Here is a 16,565-nt window from a genome sequence, read left to right as displayed (position 1 = left end):
TGTCAGGAGAAACGCTGCTCTAAATGTGATGAATGGCCATAACAGATCATCCAGAAGCCCACCCCGGAGCTGAAGCAGCAGCTGGCCATCTACTCCAAGCGTGTGGCGGGCTCTGTGACCGAGCTCATCCAGGCCGCCGAGGCCATGAAAGGTACTGCGCCTTACCTAAGGCCTTACCTAAGGCCTGTCCTTAAGGCCTCTCCTTAAAACCTTTCCTTAAGGCCTTTACTTAAGGCCTTTCCTTTATACCTTTCCTTATTTCCTTGCCTTAAAACCTACCTGAATACCTTACCTTAATACCTTACCTTAATTGCTTACTTTAATACCTTTCCTTCATTCCTTACCTTAATACCTTGCCTTCATTCCTTACCTTAATATCTTGACTTCCTTCCTTACCTTAATACCTTGCCTTCATTCCTTACCTAATACCTTACGTTCATGCTACGCGTTCATACCTTACCTCAATACCTTACCTCAATACCTTATCTCAATACCTTACCTTATTACCTTACCTTAATACCTAACATTCATACCTTACCTTAATACCAAACTTTCATACCCTAACTGGACCTGGATCTTTAAGTAAGTATACTGACTGGTTTTATCAATAAGAATGGACGTGCCTGGTTCATTATACTGCTATAGTGACTGGTTTCAGGTACAGTATGGGTGCACTTTGTTCATTATACTGGTGTACTGACTGGTTTCAGGTACAGAATGGGTGGTCCTGGTTCATTATACTGGTGTACTGACTGGTTTCAGGTACAGAATGGGTGGACCCTGAAGACCCCACCGTCATCGCTGAGAATGAGCTCCTGGGTGCGGCCGCGGCCATCGAGGCGGCCGCCAAGAAGCTGGAGCAGCTGCGACCGAGGACCAAGCCCAAGGTGACAGGCCTCCTCCTCACCCTCGACAGCCTAGCCTCGCTATATCACAACCACGTTGTTCTGGGCCTCCTTAAGATACGTTACCCCTACCAAATCATCATTGACAGTGATCCAAAGAAATCACTACGTCGCCTCGCATGAAACCACCTGTCACACGATTCAACCCTAAATCAGTTATTATTCTTTTAACGGTACACACTTAGAATTCCAAACATTTTATGGAGAACACGACTCATAACCGTGTGATGTGTAATGTTTGGTCGCGGGTTCGTTCATGTATTCATGTCTCCGGCGTTTCCTACAGGAAGCGGACGAGAGCCTGAACTTCGAGGAGCAGATCCTGGAGGCGGCCAAGGCCATCGCGGCGGCTACCAGTGCGCTGGTCAAGGCGGCCTCGGCGGCTCAGAGGGAGCTGGTGGCTCAGGGGAAGGTGGGTCTGGGGGGGGCGCTGTCCAGTGCAGCCGTGGCGTTGACACGAACGTCGTTTGTTTGACAAGACGAGCGACCCTTCGCTGAGCCTTTGTTTCCCCCCCCCCCCCGGCAGGTGGGGGTGATCCGGGCCAACGCCGTGGACGACGGGCAGTGGTCCCACGGCCTCATCTCAGCGGTAAGCCTCCCGGCCAGAGGGTGTGTCCTGTCGTTGACAATCAAACACCGTAAACACATCTCACCCCTCTCTCTCCCTCCTCCTCCTCCCCCTCCTCCTCCTCCTCCTCCTCCTCCTCCTCCTCCTCCTCCTCCTCCTCCTCCCCCTCCCCCGATCCCCAGGCCCGCATGGTGGCAGCGGCCACCAGCAACCTCTGTGAGGCGGCCAACTCGGCCGTGCAGGGCCACGCCAGCGAGGAGAAGCTCATCTCTTCGGCCAAGCAGGTGGCGGCGTCCACCGCCCAGCTGCTGGTGGCCTGCAAGGTGAAGGCGGACCAGGACTCCCAGACCATGAAGAGGCTGCAGGTGGGTCACGCGCTCCCTTCTGACCGCTCAGCTACCCAGTGAGGTGTTGGATTGAAGTGGAAAGATGGCCACCCGAAAGATCCCATGTCATGCTTTATAGGGGTAATAATTGTCTTTGGGGGCACTACTAGAATAGGGTCAGGTGCCTGTATGTTAGAATTACCCCTTATTATTCTCACACTGTTCATGTCTGCAAAACCAATTTCGGCGTCTTTCAAAAGCGTTTTTTTTGCATCATGTCGCTTTAAGGCCTCCCTCCCGGGTAGACCAGTGGTGTGATTGGTCAGCAAGCCCACTCTCTTGTGATTGGTGTCATGGCAATTTCTCTATCAGAGTTTGCGTCTAAGACAGATGAGATATTTAGATGCAAAAAGCACACAATACTGTTGACAATAAGTGGTTTATATATATTTGTAATAAAAGTACGAACAAAGATACATCACAACATGCATCAACAAACAATTAAACAGGCATACATTACAATAATCTGAGGCCTCAGATGGGAGCTTCTCTTTGCGTGTTACTTCATACTCAAGGTACGCTGGGGAGAAGTCCACTGAGAAGCTAAAGTCAGGAGCTTTTATACACTTAGATCGGATCCTTGAGGGCAGTTGGCCTCCAATAAACCAAAAGCCTTTGTTAACCAGATGTTAATCTACCTTTGAAGTTTCTTCAGAGGTTAAGAAGGTGGTTGAGGCTGTTCCTTATCACCCTTTGCTTCTCTACGCTCCCCAGGGGGTCAAGTAAAACAGGCCCAAACCAAACTACATACAACAAACCAGATTACATCACATGAAACACTAAGAATTACATTTTAGAAGACCCTGCAGAATAGCAAGATTCCAAGAATGGAATGTGAAACCAGATTACATAACATGAAACACTAAGAATTACATTTTAGAAGACCCTGCAGAATAGCAAGATTCCAAGAATGGAATGTGAAACCAGATTACATCACACGAAACACTAAGATGTACTTTTTAGAAGAACCTGAACGTAACATGTAGATTTTCCATCACATTGGTCGAGCGCTTTATGCATGTGTCGGCAAAATCACAGCCCCGAGAAGTTGTATACATAGCGGGTAGCCGGGAGGCGGGCTTCTGCACTTCAGCACCGCCCGCTGCAGAGTCTGACGTCACACTATTACGAAAGTTACGTTTGAGCGCAAACTAGCTGTTTCACACACTTATTGTGGGACGTTCTCGGTGGGCAAGAATACTCCCCCTGGCTCACACTTAAATTGTTCTTGTTTAGCAGACGTAAAACATGCATGCATATGATACGTCATATGCATGCAACAGTCTAAAGCAAAAGGAAAAGTCGAAAAAGCATGATATCCCCCCTTTAAAGGTCCCATGGCATGCTACTTTATGGATGCTTTAATATAGATATTAGTGGGCCCGTAACACTGTATTTGAAGAAGTTCCCGAAATTCAGCCGTGGTGCAGAATTACAGCCACCACGAGCCAGTCGCACATTGAGCTTTCCCCAAACAAACCGTTTCGGTGTCTAGCTTTAATGCAAATGAGGAGGCGAGAGGCTTGTCAAGGATGAGGGTGGGGGTGTCACCCTGAGCAGCTTGCGGCCACGGAACCATGCGCTCTGTTTACAGTGGATGTATCGCAATGACGAGGCGCACACAGCCTTTGGCCGTGTTCTGCAAATATTCTGGAGTCCTGGAGCTCTATATCTAAATAATATCATGTTATACATAGATATCTATATCATATCATATGTATTATCACGGCCAAAAGCTGTGTGCGCCTCCAGACGATATTATGAATCTCAAACGACTGCGTCGGGTTCTCCGACGTCTCTGGTACTTCCACGTCCACATCAATCTGAAGTAGACTGAACCACGACATGGAGGAGAAAGGGATTGTTGCCCGTGATTGTTGACCGCGATTTTTTCCCGCCGGAGCCTCGCTGCCGAGGGTCCACCGCCTCGGTAGCTGGCAGCGCCGAGGCGGTGATCCCTTGGCAGCAGGCGCGGAGAGCGGGAAGCGGGGCTCATCGGGAGACAATCACAGGCAACAATCCCTTTACCCTCCATGTCATGGTTCATGTTCTTCATGTTGTCAAAGCCAAAGTTCCTTTCCTCCAACTCCTTCTCAACCATGGCTGAGATAACCCCCACTACGAGTCTCGTTGTTGAAATACCAGAGTCCGATGTGTTATGCGCCATAACACCAACAACAGAACAGTTATCCAAATAACAAAGAAGTGTACAACACTTGTGTTACAGTGTGTGTGTAATCACACACACACACACACACGTGGTACTCGTAGCTCATTGTCTCATTGGCGGGCGAAATTCTCTGGGCGGGCAAGGCAGAGAAAGGGGCGGTAACTTGGCCCCTTATGACGACATATGGGGCCACATTCCAAATCAGCGCGCCTGATCTTCCATTTTTTCAAAGGCGAGCAGGATACCTAGTGCTCGTTTTACACCAACGCAAATTTTAGCCACTGGGACGATAGGCAGGGGAACTCATATTAATGTTAGAGAACCTCATAAAGTGTGATTTTCATGACATGGGACCTTTAAGACTCGTATCTATAGTGTTATGGCTGACGAGATGAGAGAGAGAGAGAGAGAGAGAGAGAGAGAGAGAGAGAGAGAGAGAGAGAGAGAGAGAGAGAGAGAGAGAGAGAGAGAGAGAGAGAGAGAGAGAGAGAGAGAGAGAGAGAGAGAGAGAGAGAGAGAGAGAGAGAGCGCCTGAAAGCCTGAAAAGCGATTTATTCCCGCCTCTATATAAAATAAAACAGTCTCTGACAGATGTCGGCGAGCAGGCATTTTTGAAATGCTGATAGTGGGCGGGACTCGGAGAACACATCCAATATATGTATACACATGTTTGTATCGAGGTACGCATTTGTAAAAATGACTGATGTTGTGTTATCGGCCGAAGGCTGCAGCATCATGTGACCTGAAAGAACAGTTTGGCTCTGATGGTGATGGAAAGGGTCAGGTTTTGCTATCTACGCTGCCCTCAACCAACAGAGGTCAACTCCCTAATGCTGACTTCGGGTCAACACAATTTAAGATTTTTTTTATAATTGAGTAGAGTAGTAGAGCTACATCTGATCTCATGGGTTGTCCCAGAAGCAGCATTCACCCTTTCACGCATCTTAACACTTTGAACAAAGTATGTATTAGAGGTGGCAGACCACTTTCCCTGTCAACTCTAATGCGTACGTTTTTTCAAAGAAATAAGACGATACAATTGCAACGCTATCTATGATGTATCAGAGGTTGATAAGGCCTCCTAGATAGTAGGGATAGTGCTTTACAAACAAGAGCTTACAACACGGTGAAACAAATGTGTGCTGCAGGACAATTGATGGGGGAGCCAGCGCTGGTGGATAATAGGCCTACTGTCTCGGGTTACAGAATTTCCTTTATTTGTGCAGCTGTCGCATCGAGATTAGTAAAGTCTATATTTAGCATACTAGAGTTGTGCTTTATCCATAGCTACTGCAGTTGTATTTATTATCATAGAACTGGCTGATATACTTGTGGCAGTAACAGTGTGTGTGTGTGTGTGTGTGTGTGTGTGTGTGTGTGTGTGTGTGTGTGTGTGTGTGTGTGTGTGTGTGTGTGTGTGTGTGTGTGTGTGTGTGTGTGTGTGTGTGTGTGTGTGTGTGTGTGTGTGTGTGTGTGTGTTCATCTATGTATGTAGGCAAGCACTGAATACATTTTCACATGTATGCATAGTGTTTTGATATCATAGTCATGGCTCATTGTCAGGTATTCAAAATGAAAGGGATTGACGGTGAAACCTGAACAATGCTTTCTGGTTTTAGACTTTACCTCAAGCTAACTGTAACTGCCACACTGCCTGAGCAATGCCGATGTCAGGCAGAACATAATAACAATGATAATAATAATAAAAAGCGTCCCCAACCTGTGGGCGATGGAGTCCCGTATTGGCGGCGGTGAGGGCTCGGTGGCTCCGGGCCGGCCCCCAGACGGTCTCATGTTCTCTAATTCAATCAGCAGGGTCTTACCTCTTCCAGGCTTGACCTTGCAGCTGTCGCATGGCTAATACCCTTATATTTCTGTCTATAGCTATATCTATGACTGTATCTATGGAAACAAAATACCTATTGAGAAGGGACCTCCATTATTATAAACCTTTGTCCATAAATACAAATGCCAAAGCATTATGGTCTTAGATCGTCTTTTTTGACCCTTGTTCTATTTTGGATGTAACGTTTTAAGTGTACCACAGAAAGCTATCGATAGGGACCGTTGCAATGTTGGTCTTAACGTCTACAGAGACAAAATGTCTGATTAGTATTAATTCATTTAATTATTTTAATATATTTTTGTAGCCCTTGCAAGGTTAATTTAAGGCGGAACAGCGCTGTTACAGCAACATAGACGGGATGAAACTCAGTGGTTCCTTCTCTGTAAGCCAAGTCTAGTTTATTTATATGTTTGCTGGGGCTTTGCTGTTCCTCTCTGGCAGGATAATAGGAAGACGACCCTTGGCCCTCGCCTGCTAAGAGAGATCCTTTAAGAAGACACTTAGAGAACAATAGAAGCTTTTGTTCTTTGACAAACCAACATCACACTCAATGTCAGTGTGGAGTACAACGTTTGCAGAATTACTGAAATTATACCAAATAATTAAATTGATTTAGTTGAATTCACTTTTACTAACGCGTTATGAGGAGGTTTAATGCAATGCAACAGCCGTTGTATTGCTTTTGTCAAACAGTTTGAGCCGTGCCTTCATCAGCTGAGCCTTTCAGCGCAACACCCGGTACAGGAGAGCAGAGCAGCGTGGCTCTTGGCCTTCGATAGGTTGTTCTGGTGCCTTCCATACCAGAACAATGATGACCCTAATTAAGGTGTTTTAATTTTTACATGCAAGCTATTCTTCTGGTTTGCAAATGTGACAAAAAGGCAGGTGGTTTTTACCCAAACAGATTACCCAGTTTTTAAACTGCTAAGTTTAATTCTGCATATGTAATCCCATGATGGCTATATATTTTTATATATATAAACTAGCCACACAGTGTTGGAGGCTGGTAGGCACCACAAAGATCAAGCCTTCAGGGGGGGTCATGTGTGTGTGGCTCCTTCCATGTGATGCCATCCACACAACATCTGTACATATTTATTGTCAGTCTGTCTTTCCACATTTCTTTGTCTTAGATTATGAACCATTTAGATCACAAACCTTTTAGATGCAATAAAGCCATGCAGTTAATATCCAACATTGATGCTCTTTTACAACAGAATAACTAACAAACGTCCCAACGTCAAACTGCATTCGCTCATTCCAAGTTCTACTTCGGATTGAACGTTAATGCTAAATGTTATCCCTGTTTTCATCTAGCCTAATAATTGTGTCCACAAGCACATATTCAGCATCCAGTCCTGGTGTTCTTCCTCCAAACTCACTGGTGTTTCTGCGTTTTAGGCCGCCGGAAACGCTGTCAAACGAGCTTCAGACAACCTGGTGAAGGCGGCGCAGAAGGCTGCGTTCGACGCGCAGGACGACCAGGCGGTGGTGGTGAAGAGCAAGATGGTGGGCGGTATCGCTCAGGTGAGAGCACCTTGAACAGCCGTGTGTGTGTGTGTGTGTGTGTGTGTGTGTGTGTGTGTGTGTGTGTGTGTGTGTGTGTGTGTGTGTGTGTGTGTGTGTGTGTGTGTGTGTGTGTGTGTGTGTGTGTGTGTGTGTGTGTGTGTGTGTGTGTACTGCATTGAGGGGTGGCTGTCGCCCTCCGTGGTTGACGCCGCCGTCGATGTGCAGATGAATGTGGGGCAGTGTTGTGAAGTCCTTTGAGTGGCCGCTGGTTAGAAAAGCGCTGTATAAAAAGGCAGTCCATTTCCCATGCAGTCCACAAGGTTGTGCTTCTGTCCTGACGTACCTGACCTCCTCCAGATCATCGCGGCCCAGGAAGAGATGCTGAGGAAGGAGCGCGAGCTGGACGAGGCCCGCAAGAAGCTTGCAACCATCCGACAGCAGCAGTACAAGTTCCTGCCCTCGGAGCTGCGCGAGGACAGCCAGGACTAGTGAGGTCAACACCCCGTGGTTGCTTAAGATACGGCATTGACAAATCATGTGCTCAGGACGCCACTCTCCGCTTCAGATCACGCAAATATAGTATTATTTTTTATGCTCAAGTCCACCCTTAGTATTCGGAGCGAAACGATACGAAAACAACATGAAAAAATTAAGCAAAAGATCAAAGAAAATGTTGTATGGTTGCGTTACTGTTTTGATCACGTACGCTTTTTTTTATGGTAAATGAGTTGAACGTTTTGTTTATGTATCCACATTGCATGTCTTTATGAACTTTATTTCTTTGTTAACTTTCTGCCAATAACAAGGCACCCTATGTGTTAGTGCCACCCTACTGAGAAAGAAATGCATGGCTTTAGTTCTGTAACACGTGCCATGTTTCCTATATGTGTTGAAAACACTCTGAACAAATACAGCACTTCTTGATATAAGGGTTAGTGTTGTAATAAATTACTTTGAGATTCAAAACCTCTCACATGAATTTTGTTAAAGTACTGATTGAGCAGAAATGTATTTTATATTGGATTTTATATAGCTAATGTTCATCCATTGGAGTTATATAAATAGCCCTATAAAAGCAATTGTTTTGGTTGGGACCAAATGAGTTATGGACTAAATTGAATTAAATCTATAATAACTTGTATATTTCTTGATTCTTCCTTGTCGTTTTTGCTCATGATAAAGTAATTATTGTTTATTTTGCAACAGGATGTTGTGACTTTACTTATCCAGGTTGTTGTTCAATGCATTTGTAACTGGCATCTGACGGTAATCAGAAGATGTCTTTGTTGTATTTGTATTAGTTTGTTTCATTTGTTTCATAACATCAAATCACCTTTCTTAGGCATTCTAATTGTGTTGTTAAATAAATGACAAAATGCTTTTGCACATGATCATGAAATGCATATGAGGAAGCAGATTATCGTGTAATATTTTGTTTTTTTATCTTGGCCCTACTTGATATAACAAAAAACGCGTATCCGGAATCCATATCAAACTTATTGATTTGCATATTCATGCAAAGTTTCAATATATGTGTCAATTTGTTTTCAACATTTTATATATCAGAAAATATGCAACTTTCAAGGCACCATTATATTTTTTTCAATAAAGCTGTTTTTCCTTAAAATGATCTGCGCAATTGTTATTTTTTATTGTGTGTTAAGATGTCCTAGATTTACTTTTAAAATACTAATGAACCCCCCTGATATAATGGTTAGTTGTCTTTGAACAAAGTATACACAGAGGGAGGTGTTTTCCATTGTATGTTTCATGTTTGTTGTTCAAAAAAACGATTCTAAATAAGTAGTTATGCAGTATTTATTCATTGATGCATCTATCATTCACAAAAAAGAGGCAGATTTTTAAACACATATATAAATAATCAGTTGTCACTATGTGTTAAAAAGAACTCCATAATGACAATGATTTACTTCTCATAAAAGCCAATAAGTCCTGATGCACTGTTGCACAATGAACGTACTTCATTACCAACAACTGTCAAGCAAGTTATTAAAAGTTATGGAATATGTATGGTCTAAAGCTGTTCCTAAAATGGTCAGCATCTCTGCGCGCGGACCCAGAGGCCAGGACCAAATGTGGTCCTCTGACATCATTCACAGTGTAGAGTGACTGGCGCTACACTCCCCTCACTAAGCCTTTCCCTGCCAGGCTGTTCTCATCCCTCTGCATCAGTTGCCCTCACTTGCCACTTGAGTCTTTCCCCTCTGCAGGCTCGTCCCACGCTCAGAGTTCAGAGTTACAACATCCTTTTTCTGTTTAGTGAGAAGTAACAAAAAACAGGCAAGATGGAGGCCATTAAGAAAAAAATGCAAATGTTGAAACTGGATAAAGAAAATGCCATCGATCGGGCCGAGCAGTCAGAGGGGGACAAGAAAGGGGCAGAAGATAAATGCAAACTGGTACGTATAAAAGAGACATATTCAAATGAATGATGTGTAGATACACATCAATTGGATATAGATGATGTGTATGCATTTGTGTGTGTGCATGCCCAATAACAGGACAGATATCCTTGATTAAAATAGTTAGTTTTCAACGAGTGGTTTTATATTTGAAATGGTCTTTATACCATTTTACCTTTTAACTACATGTGTAGAATCCCCAGTCTGCTAATAGGCCTACTCTATAACACTAAAGATAATATTTGTATAAAAACTCACCCATTTTGCTTATTTATACATTTTTATTCAATGTAACCTGAGTAGGTGTAGTAGTATAGCGTATACAACTCAACCTTTTACACTTTCCCAACTCTCATTTCTGTGTGACTGAGGCATGACGAGCGATGGTCTATTTTAGTGTTCCCTTTGAAACAGCCCTACCTCCTGTGAACTGCTGAGATAAAAGGATAGGCTTCTTTTTGGGCTGCATTAAAGTTCCACACTGACAGCAGCGGGATCAGAAGTATCCGTGGCTATTTCTGACCCCCAAGATGCCATGCTTAACATAACTGGACACTAAAGCTGATCGTATTGTGCCTGGAGAATAGAAATTGGCACAATGTCTTGAGAATGTTTGGGTCATGCGTCAGAATATTCCCTAATATTTGATAAAAAATGTTGACCATATTTGGGAACATAAGAAATTTAGAAAAACTAGAATCCTTTTTTTACATTCATTTACACAATGAAATCTTCACAATCAATTAAATGTTCTTGTGCTCAATACCAGCTAATGCATCTTTTATGCGTTTAGGGAACTACACTAGATTAGGGTTAGGCTACTTGACCCAGCTAGGCTAAAGGTCAACAGTTTACCGTCCACTCTATTCATAAATTACCAACCTGGTCATATAATTTGCATGTTTGAATTTCATAATAAATACTTAATGAGAAAGTTTATCAAAAGTTTTACAGTTCCCTAGATAATATTAATATCATTCAAATGTAAAATAGCTTAGAAAAAATGCTTTGAAAATGATACTCTCCTAGGCTTTTGTAGGTTTTGTTTTGTGTTGTCTACTAGTTCATGTTATTCCACATGTCTCCTAGCTAGAAGAAGAGCTACTGGGCCTGCAGAAGAAGCTGAAGGGCGTGGAGGATGAGCTGGACAAATACTCAGAGTCCCTGAAGGACGCGCAGGAGAAGCTGGAGCAGGCCGAGAAGAAAGCAACAGACGTAAGCACAGAAAAAACAATGTTTACACAAACTCCCCTGTTCGTCTTTGAGATGTCTGCAATGGCGTCATCCACATGGTAAAGTCTCCCCCTGAAATAACGGTCTTGGGGAGTCACACCAAATGTATCGTCAAAATGTAGATTTTTATAACACCTTTCTCTTCATTTCCATGCAAGTCACTACTCTATGATCCGTTCAAGTTGTAAGATGAATCCCTTAGTATTCAGGGTTGTGTTGGAGATGAGAGAGTGTGTCCGTTATCTTCATCCTGGTGCTCCCTGTCCCCCAGGCTGAGGCGGAGGTGGCGTCCCTTAACAGGCGCATCCAGCTGGTGGAGGAGGAGCTGGACCGAGCACAGGAGAGGCTGGCCACTGCCCTGCAGAAGCTGGACGAGGCGGAGAAGTCTGCAGATGAGAGTGAACGGTAATGCTGGGTTGCTCTCTCACTCTCTCCTCTTCAACTGCTTATCCGGGGTCGGGTCGCGGGGGGCAGCAGCTCCAGCAGGGGGCCTCAGACTTGCCTTTCCTGGGCCGCATTGACCAGCTCTGACGGGGGGATCCCGCGGCGTTTCCAGGCCAGTGTGGAGATATAATTTCTCCACCTAGTCCTGGTTCTTCCCCGACGCCTCCTCCTTGGGGTACCGGGTTGTTATTTCCTTCTTGTTAAGAGTCTTGATGAGGTTAGAAAGCGTATTAAGACAGATCAGTAACAGACCTTCATTTCATAGTTTTTTTTGTGTAGAAGATGTTTGTCACTCAGATGAGTCAGTTGGTACACACAGCATTTTCCCCTATGCCACAAAACAAAGATATGGTCTTTTGAAATCAAAATTGAACTTCACCGTGATATACTCTCACCTAGGCTCTGATGGGTCTGGGGACCTAGCTCTGTGATTTAGCACACTTAGAGGAGCTGATCTGAGGACCTGGCTCTGTGATTTAGCACACTTAGAGGAGCTGATCTGAGGACCTGGCTCTGTGATTTAGCACACTTAGAGGAGCTGATCTGAGGACCTGGCTCTGTGATTTAGCACACTTAGAGGAGCTGATCTGAGGACCTGGCTCTGTGATTTAGCACACTTAGAGGAGCTGATCTGAGGACCTAGCTCTGTGATTTAGCACACTTAGAGGAGCTGATCTGAGGACCTGGCTCTGTGATTTAGCACACTTAGAGGAGCTGATCTGGGGACTTAAGAACAAGTAGGCAAGCAGCCCCCAATTCATACCTAACCTAACCCTCACTCTATAGACTCGTTTTGACATTCTTGAATAGCAAATGGGTTATTTTTTTGAGCTACAACCTCACATGACCACGGATTTCTTGTTCTCTACAGAGGAATGAAGGTGATAGAGAACAGAGCCACAAAAGACGAGGAGAAAATGGAGATCCAGGAAATGCAGTTAAAGGAGGCCAAACACATCGCTGAGGAGGCTGATCGCAAATATGAAGAGGTGGGTTTTTACATGGGTTGGGTTTGGGTTAAACCCTGCCCTGCAATCAACTCAAGTCAACATTTTATCAGGGAATGTCTACTTTAATTTCAGCTGAATAAAACGTTAAAAGATCAAAACTCTATCCATCTATCTGTCTGTCTGTCTGTCTGTCTGTCTGTCTGTCTGTCTGTCTGTCTGTCTGTCTGTCTGTCTGTCTGTCTGTCTGTCTGTCTGTCTGTGTCTTTGGTCTATTTGTTCCGAGCATCGTTGTGTTTTTCTCGTTTCAGGTGGCTCGCAAATTAGTGATCCTGGAAGGAGATCTGGAGCGCTCTGAGGAGCGGGCTGAGGTGGCCGAGGCGTAAGCTATGCACCTTTGAATGTCACTTGATGAACACATATAAACATACGGTAACATATGGTTTCTACATATAGTTCTTTAATCAGTCACAATAATAACTCGACCCAACTGAGACATGGACTCTACCTGCCTTGCTCTGTAATTGTACTGTTATGTAAAGCATACATTGGGCTTAGACCACGTTTATCAACAATGATTAGATATAGGGAACTTTAATCAATAACTGTATTGTTTATTTTGAACAAGTAAGTCAGCTGAAATCGAGATAATATTCTGCTAGACTTTGAGCATTTTGTTTTTGCACCCTTGGAAGGTTACTGACCAGTCAGGATTCAATGGCTGTTGTCTAAGTAGAAGTAATGTTACTGTTACAGCTTCATGCTGTTGATATTCTGCAATCTGATCGATTTTTCGTCACTCAGAAAATCGGGTGACCTTGAAGAAGAGCTGAAGAACGTCACCAACAACCTGAAGTCCCTGGAGGCCCAGGCTGAGAAGGTGCGGTAGTCTGCTAGCTTGCATCTGTTTCACACAACACCGTGTCCTGCTCTGTCCACTTTGTAGTCAGTGCTACGTTCTACAGCACTCAGGAACCACTGATCAATCCACACACTGACGCAGACCATCGAAGTCAGCGGTAGAGATAGACATGATATTCACTTTCCAACTGAAAGTACGAACGATTGAATGTTGAAGTTCCTTGAGAAACTCTATTTCATTGAATTAGAATAATCATTATTATGATTCTCATTATTAATATTAATACTGGTTTACTTCATATCTTCTTCTTTCTTGTGGTTATTACAAATTATTATTGTGATATAAGCATCTAATAAACAATGATCAATGATCAAAGATCAATGTCTACTTTCAATATGAATGTGTTGTATGTATTATGAATATCAGTGAACCTACCAATTGGCTTACTATTTGATTTCCAATTTATTTTCTGATTGTAGTACTCACAAAAGGAAGACAAATACGAGGAGGAAATCAAAGTCCTAACAGATAAACTGAAAGAGGTGAGTTTTGAAGGACTTTTCCTTTGCTATTTTCTACATTTTTCTAAATAGAACGAACAAGATGGTTGTGTAGGAGAGTCTTGTGTGTGGGGGTTTCCCTAATGGGATTACTTTTGGATATATTCACAAATACTGAGTGTGCCTTCCTCAGGCTGAAACCCGTGCTGAGTTTGCTGAGAGGTCTGTTGCCAAGCTTGAAAAGACTATTGATGACTTGGAAGGTTTGTACTTCACTGTGGCCCCTTGGTCAGCCTTATCTTTAATAATCTGCCATTCCATTTGCATGGGAAAGGCTCCGTGGAAAACCTTTATTCCATTGAAAGGATGTGTCACTGTTAAAATACATACAGTTAAAATATCTATATCTATATCTACCTATAGATATACAGTATAGCTTTATATATATATATATATATATTAACATATTTTTATCTTTATATATATTTATACATCTCATTTGAAATAGTTTTATAATTCAAGAAAATATACAGATATGTCCTTCACTTACTAAAATGATATCTTATCGTATTTCAAATTTCCCATAATTTTTTTTTGATTTACTGTTTAATTTCTTCCTATTTTCTAATGCATCCTAAATTACTTCTATGCGTTCTGCAGATGAAGTCTATGCCCAGAAGCTGAAGGGCAAGGCCCTGAGTGAGGAGCTGGACCTGGCTCTGAATGACATGACCACCTTGTAGATTCATCTTCACCTCCAAGCTTCCCTTTGCCAAATCCACAGCCACCTCCCCGGATAGGAATATTACAGTTCAAGTATGGATCGCAATCCTGACATAGTAGTAGATTTAACGAACTACCTATTAACCGCTGCCGCCTTAATGTTTTCAGTGGTACCTCAATGCTCTTCTGATATCCCAGTAACATCTATAAATATGTACTTACATTTAATGTATTTCCTGTAATCACCGCTTCCTTTAATAAAGATCATGAAGAATTATCTTGATTATTCCAGATTGTTAAGGTAAATTTTAGAAAACACCATGACTTACTGCTGGGATCTGAAGCGAACAGAGCTGGCTTGGTCAAGCTTTGGATGGGAGACCCGTTGGAGCGTGTAAATGTGTTGCAGGGCCAGCAGGGGGCACTCATCCCTCTGGCCTATATCACAAATACCCGAAGATAGAATTGTATTGGATGCTGTTTGTAAACTTTTCCTGCAGAAAAACGTGCTTCACTTGTTTCAGATTTAGCTAAAGCTTTGCTTAATTTTTCCTAGATTTATTAAATAAACAACCCTCCAAAATACCCTGCCATTTCCATTTCCCTTTTTCACATAATATAAAATGAAAGTTATATGTTCCAGCTAAATCCACACCTTAAGTCTAAATCTACATTGTATATCTAAATCTAAATCGTACCTAAATCTAAATCCTACATCTTAATGCTTAATCTGAAACGAAATCATATTGAAAAATCCTTCAACACGTAAAAACTAGGATCGCCTTGGCAATCCAGAAATGTAACACTTTTAAATCAACGTTCAAACATATTCATAATCATGCATTTATTGAAACGAATGGGAAGACAATGGCGACATCTAGAGGGTGATTACCAAACACACAGAGGCAAATGGACGCAGTGGGACAGAACACATTTCCCCCCAGGAAAACCTCCTGGCCATCTTACTGGATGTGTTTGTGAAGAGGGGCAATCTCTATGCAAGGCACTATAGAAGAAAGGTTCCAGGGGGTAAACTTATCACTTGCTTGCACACACACAACAAAATGTTTTTGTAATGTGTAATTTATTCTGTGTTATGCCATACATCCCCCAGTATAGGATTCAGGCTGACCCGCCGGGGTCATGGTCTAATGGACAACTGAAAAAACTGAAAATCCAGAAAAGCATAAACCCTATGATGATTCACCACATGATTTAGAGCCTGTATTCACTTTGGGACAACCATGTCATTGTTCACCGAATTGGACACTTCGTGCAGTCTCCCAGTATAGGATTCGGTCTGGCCCCAATGGGTTTTCCACTCAACCGATCGCCTATTTTAGGCCAGAATTTCACAGTTGCTTTTAGCAATGAAAATGTATCTACTGCAAAGATCTGATAATAATTGAAGAGGATTAGGGCTACATTAATAATTTTTTTATTCTGAGTTTAAAATTCGGAATTCTAAGAATAAAGTCTCAATTCTGAGAATAAAGTCAGAAGTTCCCAACAGGCAATCTGTAAGGAACCAAGTTCAGTCACATGTCACATTGTTACTGGACGGGAACCACACACTGATTGAAGAAGTGAGAAGGACGTTTTTGCTTCTCACAGGGGACCCTGTAGACAGAAGAGGATGTGGCCCTTATCCTTTTCCGTAGGTAATAGATACATAATCTTACATAATCAGATAGTAGATGTCCTGTTTAGGATATAACATGAGTGTTTGGGGGGGCCGAAGGTGATTTAACCTGTGGAACATTGACCTGAAATAGGCATTTCAGCCATATAATCTGAGAGTGGGTAAAACCCATTGGGACTGAATCCTATTGGTGGACACTACGTGAGGGGGTCAATATGTGTGAACATTGACATGGCCCCAAAGTCAATAGAGGCTCTAAACCAGCCTTCCTTTTTCTAAGTGTTTAAATGCGAATAAGGTCGCACATGACTAGAGGAGAATAGGGAGCTGTGAATCAGGAGAGAGCTTCAGCTTCGCTGGCTGTAGCTCTTGTGCAATCAATGTAGAGACTTGTTGGATCACAGCCA

The 16,565-nt window shown here is 43.0% G+C and overlaps 2 protein-coding genes across 3 annotated transcripts in view; both read left to right on the top strand.

The window, feature by feature from the left end:
• The window catches only part of tln1 (talin 1), a 43,756-nt gene extending 34,745 nt beyond the window's left edge, over positions 1–9,011 (top strand). Inside the window, exons 50-56 of one of the 2 annotated variants that reach the window (XM_060050522.1) lie at positions 46–151; positions 763–887; positions 1,192–1,317; positions 1,432–1,494; positions 1,656–1,838; positions 7,277–7,402; positions 7,742–9,011. In XM_060050522.1, coding sequence (XP_059906505.1) covers positions 46–151; positions 763–887; positions 1,192–1,317; positions 1,432–1,494; positions 1,656–1,838; positions 7,277–7,402; positions 7,742–7,873 — 861 coding nt within the window. In that variant the 3' untranslated portion in view covers positions 7,874–9,011. Of the gene's footprint in view, positions 1–45; positions 152–710; positions 888–1,191; positions 1,318–1,431; positions 1,495–1,655; positions 1,839–7,276; positions 7,403–7,741 lie in introns of those variants that run through there. The other variant, XR_009525397.1, reaches the window with a different exon arrangement.
• Positions 9,012–9,501: 490 nt separating this feature from the next.
• On the top strand, positions 9,502–14,793 carry LOC132456218 (tropomyosin beta chain). Its single transcript, XM_060050524.1, has 9 exons — positions 9,502–9,804; positions 10,897–11,022; positions 11,312–11,445; positions 12,356–12,473; positions 12,743–12,813; positions 13,236–13,311; positions 13,773–13,835; positions 13,987–14,056; positions 14,454–14,793. The coding sequence occupies exons 1-9, from the start codon at positions 9,691–9,693 to the stop codon at positions 14,534–14,536; spliced, it is 855 nt and encodes a 284-aa protein (XP_059906507.1). The 5' UTR covers positions 9,502–9,690; the 3' UTR covers positions 14,537–14,793.
• Positions 14,794–16,565: the final 1,772 nt, after the last annotated feature.

The sequence above is a fragment of the Gadus macrocephalus genome, chromosome 4, assembly GCF_031168955.1.
Source record: "Gadus macrocephalus chromosome 4, ASM3116895v1".
In the NCBI taxonomy this organism is placed as follows: domain Eukaryota; kingdom Metazoa; phylum Chordata; class Actinopteri; order Gadiformes; family Gadidae; genus Gadus; species Gadus macrocephalus.
The sequence above is the reverse complement of the archived record's forward strand: the minus strand, read 5'-3'. Positions and strand labels throughout refer to the sequence as shown.

What these genes read in the sequence shown, in the direction of transcription:
- LOC132456218 (XM_060050524.1), top strand. Translation starts at nt 9,691, where the DNA reads ATGGAGGCCATTAAGAAAAAAATGCAAATGTTGAAACTGGATAAAGAA. An exon ending in TCTGCAGATGAGAGTGAACG is followed by an intron (nt 11,446 to 12,355) that starts GTAATGCTGGGT and finishes TGTTCTCTACAG; the next exon opens with AGGAATGAAGGTGATAGAGA. An exon ending in CTGATCGCAAATATGAAGAG is followed by an intron (nt 12,474 to 12,742) that starts GTGGGTTTTTAC and finishes TTCTCGTTTCAG; the next exon opens with GTGGCTCGCAAATTAGTGAT.